Raw genomic sequence first — 25,716 nt, 5'->3', positions numbered from 1 at the left:
TATTCATTCAGTTGTCTGTGTCAATGTCTGTCTATTCATTCAGTTTATCATAGAAACGTGTCAGACTCTAGTTGAGCCCCCGATCGACGATATCCGTTGAGTTCATTGTGTGTGTCTGTTGTGCATGCCGGGGGGGGGGGGGGGGGGGGGGGGGGGCGCGTGAACCGACTCATTGCCAGACGTGAGCGATGCGACTCACGCTCACGGCAATGACTCGGCTCTTATGAACGAGTCGCTCATGACCGACCCATCACTCTCTCAATCAATCAAGACCCTCGTCGCGGGCACTGCATTCCGTTCTCAGAATGGATTTGACTCGAGAGAGAGATCATCAGCAGGCTATTATATGATATTCAGACTCTAGATCTATTTGCAGAGCCAGATGAGATGAGGCAACCTGTGCGATTTGCACGTACTGTATAGCTACAGACAGTATGTGTGTATGCGCGCACTGCGGGAGGTGGCCAGAAGCGCGCAACTAGCCAACTACTATTATTACTACTATATTAATACAGTTTGATCCATCGCAAAGCGCTCCAGCGCTTGAATACGGCCGGGGGATCCGCTCTATACAATGCAGACCCACGGCTCTCGTATTATAATGAGCCCGCGAGGCGTGTTATTATTAGAGTTAATAATATTGTATATTGTTTACACTGCCTTTTTATTCCATTTTTACTTCTCCACTGTACTATAATTATGTGACCTGTACCTCTATGTCTTCTACTACCTGTACCTCCCCTCCCCCCGGCCCTCCCCATGCTGCTGATTTTATATTATTTTATGAATACAACGTTTAATGTTCGCTTAGCTAACGTAGAGAAACGTCAGACGTAATTCGAGATACGTCAGACGTACTTCGAGATACTTCCGCATAGTACTGCCACAGGACTATTACGTCAGACGTACTTCGAGATACTTCCGCATTAGTCCTGTGGCCGCCGGAAGTACCAATCTGGACCTCGAGGCTCCGAGTCTGCAGCTGGACCCTATTGATGCAAGGTCACATTTGCATTGCTGTCTGTCACTCTGTGCTGTCAAATATATTACATTATTTTTATTACGAAGGTAGCTTGCTATGGCAGAAGTGAACTAATAGACGCGGTTCCACATAAATGTACTAGCACTATGAAGTACCGTAGGCTTACCACCAGATGGAGACGATGTGTAGCCTTACTACTACACTGACTTTTCAGATCGCATCATTCCCTTAATCTGTACTCTCCTTTAGATGAAAATGACCATTTCTGACTTTCCAAACATATTTATTTCAGTGACAGGCAGCACGACGGCAGTCACAATGAAATCACAATAAAAACAAATGACTTCTGAACATTGTTACAACAGCTTCTGGTAACATCAGAACAAAAACAGCAGCAAAATCAAATTTTCTCAAACTCACTAGCATAATATATATAGGTCAATAGTACTCTGGAACATTACATTCAATAACTTGGCAAGAGGAGGTTGGACAAGCATTAAAATGAACAGTATAGACTTAGGCCACCAGTTTAACTGAACAGTATAGACTTTCATTCAATCTGTATTTATACTCGATAAATAAATACACTGAGTAGTTAAACTCATGTACAGTCTACAGTGTCGTCGAGATGTTACATTCACAAGTGTCATAGTGCGTTCATAAATACAGAAACATCACATGAGACAATCAGAACAATTAAGAGCACAAAGGATAACTCACTTGCTCCCTACAACCCTGTCTTCTTGAAATGTCCCTCCTTGGATTGAGTTAGTTGATTACTAAAGAATTGTGTTTTACTGTTTTTAAATGGTTTGAAATGTGTTCTAACTGCATTGGTTTGCTTGAAGCGTTTGTCCATCTTGGAGAAACGGAGCATGACAATATGCCTCTGGCACTAGGTTTGACATGTTGTTCCCCTTCCTTCCTTGATCCTGACATACATAATCCAGTTTCCTCCAATTCCTCCTCCCATTTCCTGCTCATTAAAAACATCAAGCACTACTGTACTGTACTCACAACAAGTCAACATTGCTGCTATTACAGAAAAGATGTCCCATACAATCATAACCACAGTAGCTGAGCAGGTTGCACTTTCCCTTGAAAGGCAGTGCAAGGTCTGGTCTTTGTATTTGGGAATGTTGGAACTTTTTATTTTGGTAATTAAAAGATTTTAATCAAAGGCATGTATGGTTTTGCATACTAATACATATGGTGACAATATGTGCTATGCTCTTGTCCTCGAGCAGGCAAAGAAACAGATATAGCCTACTGGAAATGTACCAACAAAATTTTATTTGTCATGTCCTGCTACATCATCAATTATGTTTGATAAGGCAGGATGAATTAAGGGACCTACAGTAGTGTATATGCCATAACATTTGTCATTATGGTTTCCACAAGAAAATCTCTACCCAGACAAAATTATCCATTCATTTCGTCAGTCATTCAATCACTGAATCCCAACAAATCCCTGTCCTGTGTGGTTTCTCCTAATGGATTTTGAGACGGACTAGGCACAACTAGTAGACTGCCATCCACCAGTTGATGATAAGGCACACTTGTAATCCACAGTGAAGGGATATGGATAACAGTTCACCTCCAATGTACAGTCATTTTACAGTCAATTTACATAAATATACATATATACAGTAGCTCAGCAGGTAGATCAGTCATCTGGTAATCCAGAGGTTCTCAATTTGATTCCTGCTCCCGGGCAACGTGTCTAATAAGTGTCCTTGAGCAAGACACGTAACCCCTAATTGCTGTCGATCAGTCGATGAGCAGGGTGGCACCTTGCATGGTGGCTTCCGCCGTCTTTCACTGTAAAAAAAATGTTTTTATATGTCTGCACTTTATGTGCTCATTTCGTGTCTATTCTATTCTACTACTTATTGCACTGCACTATTTTACTCTGTCTATTCTATCTTACTCTTTTTATTATTGTCTATTTTTAAAGTTGAATCAAACCATAAACAAGGTGGCCTGTTGGGATGTTATAGATCCTAATGTAAAAAACTGATTTTATATGTCTGCACTTTATGTGCTAATTTCGTGTCTATTCTATTCTACTACTTATTGCACTGCACTATTTTACTCTGTCTATTCTATCTTACTCTTTTTATTATTGTCTATTTTTAAAGCTGAATCAAACCATAAACAAGGTGGCCTGTTGGGATGTTATAGATCCTAATGTAAAAAACTGATTTTATATGTCTGTTACAGGTGTGTGTGTGTTTTTAATTTAAAAGGTAATCACTCACCCATCCTATTTGTAGAGGAATGGTATCCTTCTCTCCTTCATGTTGGCAAAACAGTCAATAACTCTCTCATAGAACACTTCACGGGTCTTTAGTTCATGCAGCACAGACGCTTCCATCGACATTTTGGCCAAATGTGTGAGTCTGTCTTGTCCACAGCTGTTGCGTAGGTAGGTTTTGACACGTTTCAGACAGGAGAAGGACCTTTCAGCTGATGTACTTGTCACGGGAATGGTGAGCATCAGTTTCAGGAGTTTGCATATCTCGGGTAAGGAGTTGAACAGTTCATCTTTAACAAGTGATTGCAGCAGCTCACCTGGTGGTTTGTGGAAGGAGGCATCAGCATAGACAACCTGTAACTCATTTTTTATCCTCTGGTCATCAAAGATCTTTGGGTAGGCCTGGAGCAGCTGTGTGAAATCCCCGGCAGGAAACTCCTGGAAGAACATGGGGAATAGGTTGTGGTCCACGAGACGGAAAAAGAGCAGGTTCTTCATATCTGCAAATCTCTCTCCCATGTGAAGTGTGATTCCATCGATCACTTCATAGTACAGTCGCCTGTAATGGTCCTGGGGGCCTGGGTTGTTGTCAGCGTGAGGGTTGAGTCCTGACTCATAGTCATCCCATCCACGGCGACATCTTTTCCGTCTTTGGTCTTCATGTCCTACTGTCTGGACAGTGTAGTCATATATCGCTTGGAACTTTGTGGTACTTCGTATAGCCTTCAAAGCATCTTGTGTACTCTGCACTCGTACACAGGCATTCCTCACATCCAGAGACTTGCTCTGTAGAGCCTGAAACAGTGGTTCTGTTATGCCAAAAATGGCCTGGAAAACCCCAAGTAAAAAAATAAACATGAACTCGTTCAGTTTTTGTTTAAGAGCACCGCTCTGGGAGATTGACTCGTTGTCCCAACCAGGCTCAGCAATGATCCTATCAAAAACAATATCCAGTGATCTTTGGCCTTCATGTATAGCATGCACTGCTCTGCTTTTGAAATTCCACCGTGTGGCACAACCACCTGGTACCCGAATGCTGTTGTCAACCTCGGTCAGCATAGCTGTTTTTTTGCATGACCGGGTAAAAAAGTTATGAAAGCTGTCAACAGCTGCAAAAAACACTTTCACTTCTTGGATATTGCTCACCCCCTGAGCTAAAACCAAATTTAATTTATGGGCATAACAATGAATGAAGAGGGCATATGGACACTGGATTTTCACAAGAGCCTGGACACCACCTCGCTGCCCACTCATACAGCTTGCCCCATCATATGTCTGACAGATCAGTTTGGCTGCTGGGTTGTATCTGCCTATGGTTTCCATGACAACAGCAGTGAGTGCCGCTGCATTTCTCTCGGCGCTCACGTCGATAAACCCCAAGAACCTCTCACAGATAACACCCTTAACATTTACATACCGTACTATGACCGACAGCTGGCATTTACATGAAATGTCTGTGGTGTCATCCACTTGAACAGATATAAATGGTGCCGAATTGATTTCGCCATCTATCTCTCTTTGTATGACGTCTGCGATGCTTTTAATTATTTCATTTTGGATGGTGGATGACATCCCCGTGAACACCGTTGAGGACCCGAGATGTTCTGCCATGGCAGTGTCAAACTCCGCAAATGCATTTATTAGTTCGACAAAATTGCCTCTGTTGAGGCTTGTTGCCGACTCGTCGTGTCCCCTGAACGCCTGTTCCTGCCTCCCCAAATATGTAACAGCCGTTATGAGCTTCCTCAAAATGTCTCTGTTTTTTGTCACTTGGGTGTTGAATTTTGCAACACTAACCACTGCCGCCTGGGAGAGAGCCTTGTCGATCCTGACTTTACCAAAAAGTTGTAGCTTCAGGCTCGCAGTGATGTGTGATTTCGATTTTCCGTGCCGGTCAATGGACCTGGTCAGATTGGCGAGGTCTGCATATCCTGTGGTGGACCAGGGATTGTTCAGTCCTCTGTCAATTTCAAATAGCAGGCAGCTCCAGCAGAATAGATGTCCCGTGGTAGCAGAACCTGTTAGCCACTCGGTTCTGGTGTAGTTCTGTGCATTAAATTTGCGTTGTCCCTTCCCAACCCTTGGCTGAACAATACACATCTGTGGTGTAGGCCTTCCTTTACGCTTTATGTCTAGCTGTTTTTCGAAAGGCAACTTTGTGAAATCATGAGTGATTAAATAATCTACTATATTATTATCTAGATCTGCCATTATGGTGTTTTTTCTTACAATGGCACTGTAGTAGACTACTAGACTGAGTGACGCCAGACAGTTTTATTCTACTAATGGGATGTCACGTTAGGTAGTCAGGTGGAAACGTGAACTTCTGACCTGCCCCGCCTCCCGGTGGAAAATATGCTGAACGTCTTCCTCCCAGCTCCGTTTTAAACTTTTAGGGTGTGGCACAGTGGCAGTCAGCTCGAATCTGATTGGCTAGGATCGGATTTGGAGTTTGGACTCACTCTATAATGCTGGAAGCCTGGAGAAGAGACCTACCCCACTGCCTCTCTCCTATACTAGCTGCAGTAGTGAGCACAGTCTGACAGTGTGTTAGAGGGAGTGAGAAGGAGAAGAGGGAGACATTAAAAAAAAAAAAAAAAACAGATGCACAGATGAAAATGAATGTAAACTATATTAAAAAAAAATTATATTTAAATTTTTTTTTAATTTTTTTTTTCATATTTCATAATTTGATATGAAATTTATAGGGAGGCATGGCTTCCGTTGGCTTCCACAAGGATTCGCCACTGCAAAACAAATGCCTTTGTAATCATAAGTAGTAACGTTATAATAATAATAAGAAGAAGAAAGGGTCGGGGGGGTAACCGGCGGGCGCGCCACTACCACCCCTGCCCGCGACACAGAGGGGAGACTTCGAATCCGTGTTTCACTTTTAATAACGAATGCGTGCTTGCCGAATCCCAAACAATATTCATGCTGCAAAGTCATCCTCTAAAGATAGACATTTAGACTAGAGGCAGGCTATATGCTATAAAGAGTAGACTACAAAAAAAATGCATTCAAATTTTTTTTTTTTTTGTGCGGTAATAACCGCAGCGGTAGGAAATATTTCGTAAATTTGTGCGGTAAGGAAAACATCAATACCGCGGCAGCTCTAAAAGCATGTTAAAGACGCATTTATTGGACGCGTTGCGCGCAGAGTTTACATAGAAACAGCGCGACTCCCGAGTCCCAAGAGGAGTTATCACAGGCTGCAGAACGCAGGACTGAAGAGCTCACGTTGCGCATGTAATGACTGAAGCCGCGTTTTGATGACATCATCACAACAACACGCGTTAGGTTACAGGTTGTTTCTGTTTGTTTCTGTTTCGGTGATATATTTTCGGTGAAAAAACTCTTTTGGTCAAAAGCCGAAAGGCCATTTTTGGCAATTTTCGGACGAAAACTTTCGGTGCATCCCTAGTCTCAGGTGACATGCCTCAGAAGTAAAATGTGGACCCCGGAGTTTTTTTTTTCTGATGCATTCCCATCGACTCCATTCCAATGGGTGCAATACCATCCGGGAGACGATAGGGGGCGGTATTTGCCCTTTTCGAGCTCAGAGCCATTCCCAATGATAACGTGTGGCTGGATGGATGAAAAATGAATGGATATCGCTAATAAAAGAAATAACGATTAAATAACAAGATTTCTCGTTATTGGCACACAACGCATGGCGGCAAACAACAAGATTTCTCGTTGTTGGCACCCAATGTGTTAATAGACGGTAAGGCTGTCCCCAAAGCCTGTTTTTGGGATTCGAACTTCGTCAGGGTTTTTAACCTTCGTTTTTCATTCAAATAAAATAAAATAAAATTTCAATTTTTTTAATACTTTTTTTATTTATTTTTTTATATAAATATCCTCAAACTAAATCCTCAATTTGAATAAAGTGATTCATCTGATTAAATTAGTATTTTTTTTGTATTAAATCAACTTTCCAGCCCCAGCCCAGGGAGAAGCCCCAGCCAACTAAATCGATTAAATCAACTTTCTTTAACACTTTCCGTGCCAGCGATGCGGTGCCCCGGAACCCCGTTGCGTGCCAATGCCCACTTCAATGATAGAGCTCTCATATTTGCGAACGCATAAACTATATCTTAAATTATGGCTATGTGTATAATATGGCCGTCGCTTATCAATGACTTGTTTGCAGTGTTTTTTTTTTTTTTTTTTTTTTTTTTTTTTATAAATCGGTTCATTTCTGTTTTATACCATTTTGAAAAACACTCGTTTTATGGAAGTTCCAGAAAAATTCAGAAGATTCTGTGATAATCGCCCTTTACTGGAATATACTGGAATACACAAAAAACTGTCATTTTTCTGCCTATTTATGAATCGTTTTCAAATAAATGCTAGATTATCGATAGTATATGTGTACTTATGCACGCTATAGAAGCGGGCTGAAAAATCGATTACCATTTCCTGATCAGCACACACACACACATGGCCCACGTTGATATATAGGTGAAAAAAGCTCTGATTATCCCAAGACTGGTCAAATAGATTCCTTACCTCAGATCAGATGTTCTCCAAAAAGATTATTCCAATTCCTGATCGCCATTCCAAATATCAATCGCGTTTATTGATCCAACGCTGGGTACTGGAAACACACATTCTCCGCTGTTCTGCGGCTCGGCAATGACTTCGATCGTCTCGGGTTACTTGTCTGACAAGTAAAATGTGGAAGCAGGACTTTTTTTTCTCTAACCGTTTCATTCAATCCAATCCAAACGGGTGCAGTACCATCCGGAGAGACGATAGTGGGCAGTATTTTCCCAATGGAGCTCAGAGAGAGTTCCAGTGGTAACGTGAGGCTAGATTGATGAAATATGAATGGAAATCGCTAATAAAAAATAAAAAATAAAAAAACTATCAAAAACGAGATCTCTCGTCTTGTTGGCACTGAGCGGTTGGCATGAACTAACAAGAAATCTCGTCGTTGGCACAATGGCACTCAAAGTGTTAATGAATATAACTCATCAGTTTCTTTTAATACTATAATATTAGTGTAGCCTAATCTTTATCTGCAACTGTGAAGAAAAAGCAGAATGAATTAAAAAAAATATTGTTTTTCTTTTTTTTTATAATTTTTTTTTTAAATTGGAATGTTGATTTAGAATTTGAATGCCAATGTAACGAACGAAGGTTCGAACGTTTGGGCTCAGCCCTAATAGACGGTAGACTTTATTAAAACATTTGTGTTGCATTGTTTGCTAATGCGGTAGTGACAAGAAACACACATGGGTTCAAGCTGTTCCATAGCAACAGATTTCCTGTCAGCAACAGGAAATACAAAGGGGCCTATTTAGAAGGTTTATGTTGTCAAGTTAGAAAAGGTCTATATATAAAGTAAACAACAATTCCTAGCTTTAGGAGAGAGTGGTGCATGTGTTCACAGTTCACACATGTCCTGGGGCACTGTGAGAACATAATGTGTATATATTCTTTTTATTTTGTTTTATGGGCTTTCTGTATTTTCACCCATCCCAATTGAATTCCCTTCCTGGTTGTTGCGCGCATTGCCCCACTGTCGGCCTGGAGAGGGTGTTGAATAGGGCTGAACGATTAATCGAATTTAAATCGAAATCGCGATTTGAAAAGATGCAATTAGCAAATCGCAAAGCCTGCAATTAAATTATTTTCTTTTTCTTTTTTTTTTAAACCAGGAAGTCCCATTGAGATACAAGATCTCCTTTGCAAGGGAGACCTGGCCAAGATGACAGCAATAACATTTGCAATACATCACACAGCAATAAAATGTGTGATACATCACACAAGAACATAATAAAAGTGTATGTATACAATATACAATACATCACGTAAACACAAAAACACAAAGCAGAATAGTCTACATGATAGTAAAAGTGTATGACAGTATAATACAGGGTAATATAGTAATTTTGCTGTTTTGCAGTTGGGACCCGACTACAGAAAGCAAAGACATTCTTCTTGTAGGAAGTTATGTAATACAGATTTAAATTCACCAAGAGAGACTGGGGTGTCTAAGTGGATATGGTCCTGTAGCCCATTCCATGCCCAAGGTGGTGAGAGCAGGCAACTGCACCTCCTCATCCATCACCCTCAACATAGGGGCCCCACAGGGCTGTGTTCTGAGTCCCCTCCTCTACTCCCTGTACACACATGACTGTGTGGCTCAGCGGAGCAACAACACAATCATCAAATTTGCTGACGACACAGTAGTGGTGGGCCTGATCTCTGCAAACGACGAGAGGGCCTACCTGGAAGAGGTCAAGGTCCTGGCGGGATGGTGCCAGGAGAACAGACTTTCCCTGAACGTCAGCAAAACAAAGGAGATGATTGTGGACATTAGGAGGTCGGGGGTCAAGGACTACAGCCCCCTCAGCATCGACGGGGCACCGGTTGAGAGAGTGAACAGTTTTAAGTACCTCGGAGCCCACATATCCGAGGACTTGACATGGACCACACACATTGACAGTGTTGTGAAGAAGGCACGACAACGCCTCTACTTCCTCAGGCGCCTAAGGAAGTTCCAAGTCAGTCAGAAGATCCTTAAGAACTTCTACTCATGTACAATAGAGAGCATCCTGACTGGCAACATCACCTCCTGGTTTGGGAATAGCACTGCACAAGACCGAAGCAGACTACAAAGAGTGACACGTTCAGCGGAACGCACAATTGGAGGGGGGCTTCCCACCCTCCAGAACATTTACAACAAGCGGTGCAGGGGTAAGGCTAAGAGAATCATCAAGGACTCCAGCCACCCGAACAACTGCCTCTTTGAACTGCTGCGGTCAGGCAAGCGATACCGGAGTCTCAAGGCGAGCACAGAAAGACTCAGAAGAAGCTTCTATCCCCATTCCCCAGGCCATCAGGCTGCTCAACGAACAATAAACACTATGCAACAACCATCAAATGCACACAGCACACACATCCACACGCTCACTTTAAACAAACAACACACTGCAGCACCCACTCTCCACACTTTAGATCACCTAAACACACTTTATATTTATTGGTAAAGGATTTGCACTACAACTCGTACACCTTACTGTAAATTGTACCTAAATTGTACCTCATCCCATATCTGCTTTGCACTATATAGTATTGTATATTAGTATATTGCATAGTATATTGTATGGTAACTCAGTTACTTCTAGTCTGCATCGAACATTGTACATATGTCTATACTGAACACTGGGACCTCTATTTTTACATGCTACTTTATTTTATTTCATACTTATCTTGTCTAGCACAGTCTCTGGAGCGTAACAGTAAGAAGCATTTTGTATAAAAGTATTCTGTACTTCTGTATGACAACTATTAAAGAAACTGGAGGTGCGAAGCTTGAGAAAGCTGTTCCAAGCTAACCCTGCTCAAGACAGAGAAAACATTATTATTATTATAGTTGTGTATAGCCTATTTTCTTCACGCCATGTGTTCGAAAGTTTCCACTCGCAGTTGTGCAGTTAACATTCTGATCGAAACCCAGAACTTGTTTTGCTGCTACGGAAAGTTTTCACTTTGAATCTGCTAAAAACATGGATCTTGAAGCGAAACCCATTCGAAGGGCATTCGGATGCCGTTAATGCTGCCGTTTTGATCCCGAAAGAAGACGGAGTGGTCACGGTTAGCGAGGACAGGTCAGTTCTGGTTCTGTTCTGGAGCTGTGTGTGCGTGTGCGTGTGTTGAGCGCAGTTGCCAAAGTTATCGTTAGCATGTTAGCTCCGTTTATTTGCTGGGTATATAAACTCGGATCTGTAACAGGTAGAAAGCGGCACCTGGTAGAATAAGCTAAAATGTACTCCTGGGCGTGTTATGGTATGTGTTGAAGGATAGCCAGCTACACATAACGTTGGGGATTAAACTGTTGGCTATCTAATGTAACGATAGGGCTGAGTGAGCAGTTTAACTCTTGATTAAGCCGCATGTAATAACCGGATCCATCACTAGCTTTAGCTGGTGTTAATTCGCTGGCCACTGGGTTGAACAAACGATTCCATGACGTTATTATCTTTTATGCAGATAGATAGGACAGTCAATTAATTCCTAGTTGGTTATTGAACAAAGCATTTGGTTAACGTTAGCTACCGCAGGTCGCGACCAGCAGTTTCAAGAACAGGCTGAACAGCCAGCTGTTTTCAACCAATATTCCTGCTGCAAAGTCGTCCTCTTTAATGACAACACTGGAAAAAAGATAGACATTTAACGTAAGACTAGAGGCTATAAAGAATAGACTACTACAAAAATAAATGCATTCGAAAAGTTTATTTAGGAACCAATTATTTTAACATTACATTTAAAAAAAATTACGGTTACCGCGACGGTTTGAATGGCTTCGCTAATTTGTGCGGTAAGGAAAAAATCAATACCGCGGCAGCCCTAGCTTAGTCCACTGTGCTACCCAGCCGCTCCAATTGTGCCCATCATTATACCCAGTCTGCCAGCACTGTAACCCTATGGAGATTAGGGCTGGGCGATATAACGATAAATATTGCGATATATTTTAATAATCGATATCGGAAAAAAAATTATCGAAAAAAATAAATATAATTTATTTATTTTTTGACCTGCAACAGGGCAGTTTTAAAACCAGAGACAGTGGACAGACTTGTCTTTCTTGCCTGCAACTTAAAGTAATGGCTTTGCTTGTCCAAATGACAATACTGACCAAATTGAGATTTCTTTTTCTCTTATTTTGTTTGCTTTCTAATTTAAAATACAGTTTGAAACAGTCTGTACACAGTAGGCTATGTGTGCTAGCAGAGCTAGACTCCAGTCACGAGTCACGGTGCACATGTGCGGTGGTTTGTCCACCAAAAAAGCGCCAAAAGATAGAAAAGAAACTAGCAGAGCCAGAACTGTTCAACTCCCCTGGAGCCACAGCCAGCAGAGAAGCCGGTTTACTTTCGCTTTTAAACCAGCTGCAGCCTGAGAACTGAAGTGTGAGGGGATGTAACACTAAAGATGGCGGCAACGACAAATAATTGCTGCAAAATAAACATACATCTGTTGTTTATATATATATATATAAAAAAAAAATGTACTTATAACAATTTCGATAATTATCGTTATCGAGTGATATGATAACATTATCATATCGTTATCGCGATATGATTTTTTGCCATATCGCCCAGCCCTAATGGAGATGTTTACCTTCTTTGCAGGGCTATAACTTTTTAAATATTATAGCTATATTGACATTACTATGGCCCATTCAACATCGATTATCTATCGTTCAGGATGTGTGGGAACGTTATATTTTTTCATTCATACATTGTTGTGTTAAACCTTCGAGAATATAAGTATGTTTTTAAGCTTTTCTGCTGTAATTCCAAAAACCCTAGTTATAGGCCCTGACGCATATGATAGATTATCGATTGGCGTTTCTTTCCTATACACGCTATATTAAAAAATTCAAATGTATATGATCGGTATACATTATGCTTCGTCATGCGTGAAGGAAAGGGGGGGGGGGTCGTTTATAATTCCTTGATCGTCAGTAACGGCTTTATTTAGTATGGGTTGATATATTGATCAGACTGATTGCAAACAAGGAAATGGACAATCGGGCTGAAAATAACGTTAGTGTCCTCTTACCGTTCGCTGATGCGACTGGAGGAAAACGATCCCAATTATTTGACGCCGATCTCCTAGATCCATTTCCGGTTTGTATGGCGCAATAAACGCCGAAATCATATCGATTATTGCATTTCGAAAGCGATCCAAATGCACTCGAGTGTTTGTCTGGATCCACGTAACAAGATATGACTGCCGGAGGGATTTCATCGATGCACCGACCGCCACTTCCGGTTTGACGTGAGTGTAACTCGCCCGACCATCCACCAGGCGGCAGTATTGAGGTGTTGCAATCTCAGACAGGGTGCAGCTTCAGTTCGGAGGGAGGCTGGATGAATTATGAATGCCATGGCGAAAAAAATTTAATATTGATCCCAAAAACGATTTACGCCGCTGTTGGCGTTCAACGCATGGCGGGCAATAACGACTTACGCCGTTTATGGCACACAATGTGTTAACACGGAGCAATGCACGGATAAGCGATTTTTCAGCCCGCTTCTCTAGCGTGCATAAGGACACATATACTATCGATAATCTAGCGTTTATTTGAAAACTATTCATAAATCAGCCGAAAAAATTAAACGTGTTTTGTGTATTCCACTAAAGGGGTATTATCGCGTCTTTATCTGGAATTACTAGAAATCTCCAAAACTATACTCGTATTCAAAACGGTATAAAACGGAAATGTACAGATGAAAAAACTATCCGTTTCGTACATGTTGACTGCAAGCAAGTCATTGATAAGCGACGGGTGTATTAGACCCATAGCCATAATTTAAGATATAGTTTAAGCATTCGCAGATATCCCCGTCCTCCCAATTATGGCCTACAAGCCCTAATTTGGTCATATCCGGCCGGCTCTGAATGTGTTATACAATGTAGAAAAATGGCACAGAAAATGACACTTCTGTGTGCAAAAACAGCTGTGATAGGATGCTGTCATGTTGAAACTCACGTCCTCCAGCAGGTCTACTGGCAGGGCGAGCCGACACGTCCCCAGCACACAGTCCTCTGTGGCTGAGCCACCAGGCGCCTCCCCAGGGTCCAGGGGGTCCGTCAGCATGTGGTTCAGGGGGTCCATTCTCTTCTTCTTCCCCTCGCTTCTGGACGTGGGGGAGGGCTCTTTTACACTGAAGACAAAATCAGTCACCGTTCACTACCGAGTCACGGTCACACCTAGTCCGGATCGGCGGCATGAGCCTGTGGTTATAAGCATCATGTCATTGGCCGACTATTACAGTTGGAATTCTCCTACCCTGTGTCCCTGTGATCTAAAATCACTAAAGCTACAGCACTACACTATTGCACTATTTTATCATTTTAAAATTGTCTATATTATGTGTGATAATCGAGCCATAAACAGGGAGGCCTGTTGGGATGTTGGATCCTAATGTGAAGAACTATGATTTGGTGTTCTATGTCTTACAAGGTGGCCTGTTGGGATGTTAGATCCTAATCCTAACTACTTCCACAAGTATAAATAAAAAATATAAAAAGGTTTGAATGAATGTGAAAAACTGTGATTTTTTATGTCTGCTCATTTTACCCTTGCTATTATTTTACTTATTTTTACTTTTATCTCTACGCCCCACTATCCACTGGGTGCATACTCTGACCTTTATCATGTTTTGTAACAGATTACTGAAGGCTATTGGAACGTGAGGTTCTGATATGATTTGATTAATAGATCTGCATTATTTTATCCCACTTTAAGCTTTGCTCTTGCTGCTTATTTTAAACTGATTTTATGTCTTATTTCTTACTGATGTAAATCACTTTGAACTGCCATCCCCTGTATGAAAGTTGCTATGCAAATAAAGTTATTATTATTATTACCCTTCCATGATCTGCAACACTATTTAGCAAAGGGCACCATCACTGCAGCCCGGGCTCAGGATGATTGTAATTGGTTTAAAGAAATACAAACAAGCCAAAAGGGTTGCAGACATATTTGTTTTGTACAGACCCCCGCAAACATTGCACCATGATCACACAATATATTTGTCACAATGAATAATGAAAATGTATTCCCTCTGATATCGTGAATCATATCACAATATCAGTCAAAATAATCGCTAGTAGATATTTTGTTCAGTCCTAATCACACTAAACACATATAGGTTAAACATATTTAGTGATGAATATAGACATTGTCACATTATTGGTGCACAGCCTCGTTAACCAAGTATATCAGACGTAGAACCATACAAGTCCGTTTCAAGTTTTCAGACAATATTCTCCACTCCACTAACCGCCTCGGCCAGTCCTTCGTGCCAGCGGCCATCAGGCTCCACAACCGTGAGCATGAACTGCTGCCACCAGCTGGAGAACAAACGGCTGCAGAACTCGAGAACTATTAGAGAACTCTAAAACAAGCGCGTTACCCCGCTCATCAAAAAACCCTCATAGCAGTCACAGAGGCTCTTCACTTAGAAACTTAACTTAGTCAACCATCAGATCCTCACATCTCTGGCAGGAATGGGAATTGTAGACTCTGTGCTGGCCTGGTCTACAAGATACACTACACGACCAAGGTACCCATGTACATGTCAAAATACTTCCCAAAGGTCAGTGAATACCACGATCACAACACCAGAGGGAGCTCCACAAATCATGTTAAACCGAGATTCGGCTCAAACAAGGGACTAAACACGTTTCGCAATTAGGCCACATCAATGTGGAACGCCCTACCCAAAGCTGTAAAGGAATGTGAATCACTACCCACTTTCAAAAACACTCTCAAAGAACACCTACGGGAGACTGCAAATCGAAACTGGCCCCTGTAAATGTCCTAACCCAACACAATGTACAGTAAATGACCAAGTATGGTTGTCAATATTCCAATGTACAGTTTTGCTTGTACAGTTGTACAGTGTCCCACCCCACCCACCCAACCTCCTCCAATGTACAGTGAAGTCCCCCCCCCCCCACCTACCCTCCAATGTACAGTTTCTACGTCAAATGTATATAATCTCTTTTCTGGACTCTTTTGTTATCACAAACAGTACTGTATTTGCAAATCTGATATGTCATAAATGTATAGATGTAGCAGCAGTACTGTCTATCTGTATGTCGTTGTCGTGTATGTCATAATGTTATGATGAACTGAAAATGGGGGACCCTGATGTAAACAAGACGAAAGTCTTTCTCTGGTCTGCATCCCCTTAACAATTGTATGTATTGAGCTGTACTGTACTGTACCCATTCTGCAATCTGTTAATAACGTTTTCAATCAATCAATCAGAGTATACTGCCAGATATGTACCCCTCTTGCTGACTTGTTCACAATTTGTAAGTCACTTTGGATAAAAGCGTCAGCTAAATGACTAAATGTAAATGTCTGACCACAAGTGTGTCTGACTCTTAACCACCAAAATACGGACTACAACGTATGACGTATATCATGCCAGAAATATCTTATCTTATTGTTTAGGCTTGTCTGGCGTTCATTAGTTAGGAAACAACTAACAAACAGAGCTATCGGGTCATTGTACTGTACGGCTACCGTTACTTTAATTCCTTGTTTGGGGGCTTTGACAACTCGGCGTGAAAGAGATAATGCAAAAGCATTGGCAATGACAAATGTGCACAAGATAAGACTAAATACAACACTCCATGCTAATACTATAATCAAGTTTACCTGAAAGTGATGTGCTTCGAGAAAATCCAACGGGAAGAATAATCTCACCGACAGACGAATGCCATTTCCGGTCCGTAGTTGTTTTTCTTTCCGGGCAAAGGGATCTGGGGTGCTGCAAAATACGTTCCGGGGACAATCTAAATTGTATCATGAAGATTACACTCAGTGTCGTCGAGCATTTACATTCACATAATCATACATGCTATAATTGCTAAGTACAAATGCATAAATAAATAAAACTGTAAAAAAGAAAATTTAAATTATGATCATTAAAAAAAAATGCAATTATTTTATACATTCAAAACAAGTAGGCCTACAGATTGTTTGATCACCTGCTCTAAATCAACCCATGGGCACTAAGGTACCTAATTTCAAACTACCCTGCAGGACGTTCCACAAAGGCTACCAAGTTCAGTATACACTCTCTGGGTGCTTTTTTTTTAGTGTAAGCCAATCAGGTTCGTGTACCATCGGATCCAACAATGAAGTAATGTAATTTGGACACCTCTAATCATGGCTTCATATAGAAACAGATGCCAATGCAAATCTTGTTACTCCGCCAAAGAGGACCACCCAGCCGTATTGTACAGTATTATAACTTTCACCGGTGATACATTGTACATATGTCTATACCGAACACTGTGACCTCATTTTCTTCTTCTAAATTACATGCTATACTATGTTATTTGATACTATCTTGTCTAGCACAGTCTCTGGAGCGTAACAGTAAGAAGCATTTTGTATGAAAGTATTCTGTACTTCTGTATGACAACTATTAAAGAAACTTGAAACTTGAAACTTGATAAATATGTTGGCTGAATGATATATATGGAGTCTTCCACTTAAGAGTGGAAACTACCACATGTCTATAAATCTCTGTATCTCTGTTATCCAAAACAGACAGGAAAGCTGCTTCAACAACACTTTTTCTGCTAATCATTTAGGAGCTGGCTCTGTTCTGTAAAAAAAAAATCAAATCTTTTGCCACAATTTACTGACAACATTTGGTTTATTTTGAAAACACATCTGTCTTGTGTCAGTATCGAGTCTGTACCTTATCACTATCAATCAAGACCGTATTTCCTGAGGTACAATTCCCCAGGTGGTGTGGTTGGTCTTTTCACTGTCCTCCCCCTATAGGGAGGTGTAGTCTGATGTCACTTTGGAACGCCCGCGCAGTCCACCCGTTTATGGATTTATCATTGGGAAAATGTATTATCGGCTATTGTAATAATTCTGCCAAATGAACATTGGCAAGCTTTCCATTTTGCACAAAATGAGTTCCCTTCTATCACTAACGTTATTGTTTAAGCATTTTTGGTTGAAATAAAATTCAACTTAATTAATTGTTTCATGTTGAGGCGAGCTATAGATTGTGGATGAATACACACAGAAAGGTACACCATGCCAATGTTCATGCTTTATTTGTTTTAAACGAGACGATTTACAAATGTGTCCATTGGAAATACATTGCAATTTCAAGCGAGGTGGACCGGCCGGAAACAACAATGACGTAACCACTACACCTCCCTATATTGCCCTCGTCACAGGTGCAAGGGTTCCATTATAAAAACCAACCAACAGAGTGGTCTGTATTCATCAGTTTTGTTTTAGGTGTCATCATACCATTTGTTCTGTGTGTGTTTGTGTGATGAAGTGGAGTATTGGTTATGGAGGACTCACTGTCCACCAAGAAGCCTTCAAACTCCACCTCTCTACTTACAAAAAGATGTCCTCACTGCTGCCAAGAAGCTTACAACCTCCATGCCCTCTTCTCCACCATGAACAACCTCCTCAAATCCCGTACCGACACCCCCTCTTTCCTCCAGTTTTTCAGACAAAATCACTACTATTATATATACATTGGAGAAGTGTGTTTGGGTACTTGGACATGTACTATATTATATGTATGCTGTACTATGTGTATATTGATGTAACTTTGTTGTACGACCAAGTCAGTGTTTGTTTGTTTTCTTGTTTGTTTTTCTTTTTCTCAGTTTCATGTTGTTGTTGTTGTTGTTGTTGTTGTTGTTATACCAGGGTTTTATAAGTCTACAATGCCCCCTAGGGGTAAGAATATATTACTTATCCATTCTGCTCATGTTTCATTCTTAACTAGAATACTTCACCTTCCCCTCACTTAGAGGTGGTGTGTTATAATATTTTACTTTTTTCTGTCCTATGTGGGCAATGGCAATTCAATAATGCATATTTTGTCTTGTATGTCCTCAAAAAAGTATAATAAGCAAAAAGTAAAGAAAAAATTATAATAAATCACTACTATTAATAAATATGTCCGCTGCGTCTAACCCATCAGCCCCATGTTCCAGCCCCTCTTCTTTCTATCCCTCTTGACCTCCATACCCCTCCCCCTCATTTCCGCCTCTCCCAGTTCGCTCTAGCTGCCCCCTACATCATCTGTAAACTCATCAGCTCATCCAAACCATCCAAACCTGCTGCCTCGACATTGACCCCCCTCCCCTGCTGAAGACATTGATCCATCCTGATCTTGATCTGACAAAAACCTGGTCTTGATCCATTCTGCCTCTGTTAGGGTTTGTGGCTAGGGGAGATGTGTAGAACCCAAATGTTGGACAGTGGAGTCGAGAGAGACGAGGCACGAGTCGACGTTGTAATTGACAAGCTTTACTGAACGTGGCAAACGATTAACGTTACTGTGCTTGGCAGAAAACAAAAGCGAACTTAAAACTTGAAAACAAACCTCAGCAACGTGGGCAAACAATACATGAACGGACTCACGAGGAAATACAGGATAACAAGGGTTTTCACAAGGGGAACACAAGGTAGGCAGAACAGCATGGGAAGGTACTGGCACAGGAGACAAAACAATGGCGCGACACTAGTAGACAGGGAGCGGCATGAATATATACAGGAACTGATTATGATGGAAAACAGCTGGGGCTGACAGACACAAGAATAATAATACAACACTGGGAATACAGGACTAGACGAACATATGAATATGAATACACACACAGGGAACAACAGGGCTAGACTAGGACATAAGGACTAATGGGAGATACACAGGGAGCATGATAGAAATGATAGACAACAGACTTGACAGAATAGGTAAATAAAGACCCATACAAAGGGCGGCGGCCTGTAGCACTGCAAACAGACCGCCAGGGAGTGGCAGAGGATTGTTCAGAGAATTCAGATTATGACAGTACCCCCCCCCCCCCCGAAGGGGAGGCTCCCAGACGACCCATAAGACCGACCAGGGACAGGCAGGGCGAAGGGCAGAGAACCCGGAAAAAACTGGGGACGAGGACACGGAAAACTGGAGCCGGGGGGGGGCGGAGAAAATAACCCAGGAGGGGCACAGTAGCAGGGGGGCCGGGGAACAGAACCAGAGGGGACCCCGGAGAAGGGCGCATGGGGCACAGGACCAGGGGCACTGGAGAGGGGGACAGGGGCCCGGTGAGGGGGGCTGGAGACGGGGACAGGGACCCGGCGAGGGGGGCTGGAGACGGGGACAGGGGCCCGGAGAGGGGGGCTGGAGACGGGGACAGAGGACCGGTGAGGGGGCCCGGAACAAATGGGCGAGGGCGACAACCCCAGAGCAGGACCCCGGACGGAGGCCACTCCAGGTGCTGACCTCGGGATCGAACCAGGGGGCCCGGAGAAGAGGGGCGAAGGCGACAACCCCGGAGCAGGGCCCCGGACGGGAGCCACTCCAGGTGCAGACCTCGGGATCGAACCAGGGGGCCCGAAGAAGTGGGGCGAAGGCGACGACCCCGGAGTAGGACCCCGGACGGAGGCCACTCCAGGTGCAGACCTCGGGACTGAACCAGGGGGCCCGGAGAAGAGGGGCAAAGGCGACGACCCCGGAGTAGGACCCCGGACCCCTGGGGGACACTCCAGGTGCAGATCTCGGGACCGGGCGCAGGACCCCGGACGGGGGTCCCCCCCGGCGTAGACCTCGGTGCAGACCTCGGCATTGACCATGGCGCAGACCACGGCGCAGACCACGGCGTAGACCACGGCGCAGGGCTGGGCCAGACGAGGAGCCGGGACCAGACGAGGAGCCGGGATCAGGCGAAGAGCCGGGACCAGACAAAGGGCCGGGACCAGACGAGGAGCCGGGACCAGACGAGGTGCCGGGACCAGACGAGGAGCCGGGACCAGACGAGGAGCCGGGACCAGACGAGGAGCCGGGACCAGACGAGGAGTCGGGACTAGATGAGGAGCCGGGACCAGACGAGGGGCCGGGACCAGGCGAGGAGGAAGGCCGGGACCAGGCGAGGAGGAAGGCCCTAGCGTGGAGGCCGGACCGGACGTAGAGATGAGACCCGACGTGGGAGCCGGACCAGACGACGAGGAAGGGCCGGGCGAGGAGGCCGGGCCGGACGTTGAGACAGAACCAGGCGAGAAGCCGGAGGCAGGCGACTCCCCGGGGACAGGAGCAGGAGCACGACCCGGACGTCGGGGTCTCCCCGGGAGCCGGAGGAGGAACAGGGGCCATAGGGAACGAGCTAGCTGACTGGGCAGTCTTAGCTGTGGGAGCCTGGCAAACTGCAGGGGCTGAGCTAGCAGACAGGGCTGTACTAGCTGTTGAGGCCTGGTTAGCTGCAGGGGCTAAGCTAGCAGACGGGGCTGGACTAGCTGTGGAGGCCTGGTTAGCTGCAGGGGCTAAGCTAGCAGACGGGGCTGTACTAGCTGTGGAAGCCTGGTCAGCTGCAGGGGCTAAGCCAGCAGACAGGGCTGTACTAGCTGTTGAGACCATGGGGTTAGCTGACAGGGCGGCTCCAGGTAAACTGACCTTGCTAGCTGAAGGGGCAGTCCTAGCAGTGGGGAAACTGACCTTGCTAGCTGAAGGGGCAGTCCTAGCAGTGGGAGACAAGCTAGCTGAATGAGCTACACACACAGTGGGGCTAGCTGTAGGAACCATGGGGTTAGCCGACGGGGCGGCTCCAGGGAGACTGACCTTGCTAGCTGAAGGGGCAGTCCTAGCAGTGGGAGACAAGCTAGCTGAATGAGCTACACACAGTGGGGCTAGCAGGCAGAGCTGAGGTGTTAGCAGTAGGTACTCTGGCAGGTGAGGCTATGCTAGCTTTCCTAGACTTACTAGCTCTCAGAGACCATGTGCTATCTGCAAGGGCTACACTAGCGGGGGCTAGGTTAGCTGCCTGGGCAGTGCTAGCTGCAGGGCCTGTGCTAGCTGTAGAGGGTACACTGCCGAGAGGGTTCGGGTGCTAGCTGTAGGTGCTACACTAGCGGGTAAAACTGAGGTGCCAGCTGCAGTACCTACACCAGCAGGCAGGGCTACACTAGTAGGTGAAGTCAGGGGGGAAGCTGCAGAAGCTACAGGGGCTGAACCAGCTCTAGGGGCTATGCTAGCAGCAGACGCTAAGCTAGCAGTTTAGTCCTGGTTCGCTGTAGAGGCTAAGCTATCTGCAAAGGGCCTGACAGGGTTAGCAGCCTGGCAGTCGGCTGGGGAGTTGGGGTCCTGGAAAAGCACCCTAAACATGTTCCCGGCCAGTAACCGGAGTTCGCATGCTCTTCCAGGACTCTACTTCATCATGGAGAACACCAGGCGATAAGCGCTCTTTCGCTCATCCAGACTGCAGGCCGGAGAATAATTGCCCAGGAATTCTTGTTCATGAAACCTGTCCCAGAGGGGGGATACAGGACCAGTAGGGGAAGCTATACTAGCAGAGAGGGCTATGGTGCTAGCTGTAGATGCTACACTAGCAGGAAGGGCTAAGGTGCTAGCTGTAGATGCTACACTAGCAGGAAGGGCCAAGGAGCTAGCTGTAGAGGCTACACTAGCGGGAGGGGCTAAGGTGCTAGCTGTAGATGCTACACTAGCAGGAAGGGCTAAGGTGCTAGCCGTAGATGCTACACTATCAGGAAGGGCTAAGGTGCTAGCTGTAGGGGTTACACTAGCAGGAAGGACTATGCTAGTTGTTGTGAAGGATCAGATTAAACCGAATATATATATTTATTTATGGATATATATTTAATAGTATTTGTATATCGTTTGATATCCCTTGTATATTCCTTGTACATATACACTGAATATCCCTTTAGTCTACTAACAGCCCATAATAGTTTCATGCTCTCATTGGACAAGAACTTGGCGCCAGCAGCCAAGCCCCTTGGTTCAAGTTCAATCGTGCCGACGAACATGTCGTTACTAGCCCGGTTCCGCGTAGGAATACGTCTGGCGAAATACGAATGGTACTATTTGTTCACAGCGCATATATATATGGCGCAAGTAAAGTAGAACTTCCTTTTTAGTCCCTTAGCCCTTAGTTCTTTACCCTCCAACCTAGTGGCAAGACGTTAAGCCTCACCCACGATACACGTGTGGTGCAGTATGGTCAACTTGGCCTCAGAATGGCATTGAGACATCGTGTGGATTAATAGTTGAATTGTCATAGTTTGGCACTATACCGTCGAGTGGGACGTATTTCTATTAAGTTAATAATAGTCTATTATGTATGGTGCATCGTTCGGTTAGAGTTATAAAGTGAGCAGTACCCCCATCGTTTCCTCGCGTTATCTAGAGTCTTAACCAGGCTGGGCAGACCACGTGTGGTGCTTTCATCCGAGGAGTTCTGGGCTAGGACGAGTGGACCTGCACATTGGATTACCTTACCCTGACGACGGCGAGCCCTACACGGCTTGGATTATCTACTTGCTTTGGGTGCTTTGATTATGCCATGGATAACAGCCAACACTGGTGAGTGTTGGAACTACCCCCCGAGAGGAGTCCAGGTGAGACGGCGCTCTACCCCGAGTGAGGTCGCCTCACGTCTCTTCGTTGTGGACCGGCAGCTACCGTCTACAAGAGGGCCCAACTGTATTCATCTGTGGACCAAGGTTCTGTGGGCACCGTGTTCAGCACTCTGAATTCTCCCAAGAAATCGTTGGTCAGATGGGATATCGCCGGCGGCTCTCCTAACCCCCCCCCCCTACTGACTTACAACCAGCGGGACCCCCTTTAGTGTATCCAGCTATAATCATTGAGTACCATCGCTATAGTTCCCTAAAGAACCAGGTTGTATACTTGCTTCCTGCATAACCAGAGATTGGACATTCAATGTTGATTTGCCTACGAATACTCATTTGCCTTACAAGTGCATTCAAATCATGAATGTCATTAAGTGAACGTTGTATATACCCTTTGCTATATATTAAATATTCGATTTATACATTTGTGTGGACTTGGTTTCATGGTGGGAAAGTGTTCATCATATCTATATCATGTACTGTGTGGCCAGTAGTTAAAGTACATAAAGCGGTAGTGGTTTAATGATACCATACTTATCAATACAGTCAGGGAATTGTACCCCTCAGTTACAATTGGTCCTTCGAGCCGGAGGGTAACTAGTGTAATATTAATATAGTGTTATTAATATTGAAATGGCCTATGATGAACACTCCACGAAACGGTCCTCCTAACGTAGAACGCCCGCGGCGCAGACGACAGACACCTCAGTACTTAGAGGATTACGCTGTCAGTCAACTACCTAGCCTTCTACAAACGGTAAACGCGGTAAAAGTAGAAAGTAAAATTATGTCTGACCTTAACGACCAGGTTACCCCGACCACAGAGGCCCTAGTGGGTTCTAATGTAACTGACCAAGCTCACGGTGGGGACCAGGAGGGAGCTGACATGCCTTTACCCCCCGCCAATACCGAAGAAGTAGTCCCCGACCAGCCCCGGGAGGAAGACAACCCTACAGAGAGAGAACTCTGCACGGAAGAAGAGGAGGAGAGCGCCGAGGAAATAGAGCTCCAGGACTCCCCAACGAGTACCGCCAGGAGCGGCTCACCTCTACAACCGTCTTCCCCCAGCGAAGCGGAGAGGATGCTATCACAGGCGTTCCTCGTCAGCCTGACAGCCTCTACCGAACGCGATCGACTCCAGGGTGAACGCGATCGACTTCAGGGTGAACGCGATCGACTCCAGACACAGCAACGGAGCGAAGAAGAGCGCATACGCCTGGAGATGAGACGCCTTCAGACGGAAGAGAATATGGCAAGAGACCGAGCAGACACCCAGCGTGCCGCTGCCGGTGCCCAAAGAGAAACAGAGCGCGACCTCGCTCTCATCCAGCGCGAAACCGAGCGCGACAGACTACAGGGCGAGCGCGACAGACTACAAGCCGAGCGCGACAAGTTACAAGCGCAGCTAATGGAGCAGCTGATCACCAAGGCAACACCCTCTCCCTCCGCCAGGGGTTCAAGGAACTCGTCGAGACAACAGTCAAGGGCAGCATCCCCTAACCGAGCAAGCGACCCTGAACTTGACCAACAGACCAAGCCTATACCCCCCGCAGACCCCCTTCCCCGACCGGTCCAAGCGAGACCCAGCTACAAGGAAGGAGCGGCATACACTGCGGAGAAGCTAAATAAACGACTACAGGATCTAGAGGACCTGATAGAAGAAGAAGAGGGAGAGGAGGAGAACCAAGCCCGACGACAGCACAGTACTCCACCGGACCAGGAGGTCCAGTACAGCCCAGGCTATACCCCCGCGGCGCTGCGCTACAGACCCCCGACTCTATTCACGGGTGAGCATGACGCACGACCAGCCCCGAGGAATAGCACCTGGACCAGCGGGCCATGGTACCCTGCCGGTACCAGCCCACAGAGAGGCGCAAGAGGAGACTCGCCTAGGAGGCCTCTCCCCCAACGCTCGCCGATGTATCAGCCATCCACGGCGTCATACATTGGTACACCGACGTTTCCAGACTTCACCTATGAGAATCGAGCACAGTACACGGAGCTCCGGATGTGCTTAGAGACAATGATGGTGGATGTCGCTGATGAACGCCACAAGTATGCAATATTACTGAAGCACCTGAAAGTACCCAGAGCGCACAATATAGCGCTAGCCTATGCCACCTCTACGACCCCATACACCGCGGCTCTAGCAGCGCTGGACCAGAGATATGGACGTATATGGGATTACGTAATCCAAGAGATAAGGCATATTGACCGCCTACCCCCAGCAACAGACAATCGCTCATTAGACGACCTGTCTATAAAAGTGCAGTCCCTGGTAGGGATGCTGGGAGCGCAACGAGAAAAGGGTATGCACGAGCTATACGCCAACTCTAACGTCGAGAGGATTTTAGAGAAGCTGCCACCCGCCAGACAAGAGCGCTTCAGGCGGCAGAGAGACCACCGTGATCCTAACGGTCCCGAACCATCCCTCCTCGATCTAGCCGACTTCCTGGCGAGAGAAGTCAGCAGCCTACGACTGGATACGTTCGTGCGGAGCACACCAAGCAACAGAGA

At 44.9% G+C, this 25,716-nt stretch overlaps 1 protein-coding gene across 3 annotated transcripts in view; it reads right to left on the bottom strand.

The window, feature by feature from the left end:
• nfrkb (nuclear factor related to kappaB binding protein) overlaps positions 1–16,481 on the bottom strand; it is a 178,235-nt gene extending 161,754 nt beyond the window's left edge. For all 3 annotated transcript variants that reach the window (XM_084320314.1, XM_084320316.1, XM_084320315.1), the window contains exons 1-2: positions 16,441–16,481; positions 13,756–13,930 (exon numbers count right to left, since the gene is read on the bottom strand). In XM_084320314.1, the coding sequence (XP_084176440.1) occupies positions 13,756–13,881 (126 nt within the window). In that variant the 5' untranslated portion in view covers positions 13,882–13,930; positions 16,441–16,481. The remainder of the gene's footprint in view (positions 1–13,755; positions 13,931–16,440) is intronic.
• Between the last annotated feature and the right edge of the window lie 9,235 nt (positions 16,482–25,716).

The sequence above is a fragment of the Notolepis coatsorum genome, assembly GCF_963971535.1.
Source record: "Notolepis coatsorum genome assembly, chromosome: 8".
Taxonomy (NCBI): Eukaryota; Metazoa; Chordata; class Actinopteri; order Aulopiformes; family Paralepididae; genus Notolepis; species Notolepis coatsorum.
This window is presented reverse-complemented; position numbering and strand designations above follow the sequence as displayed.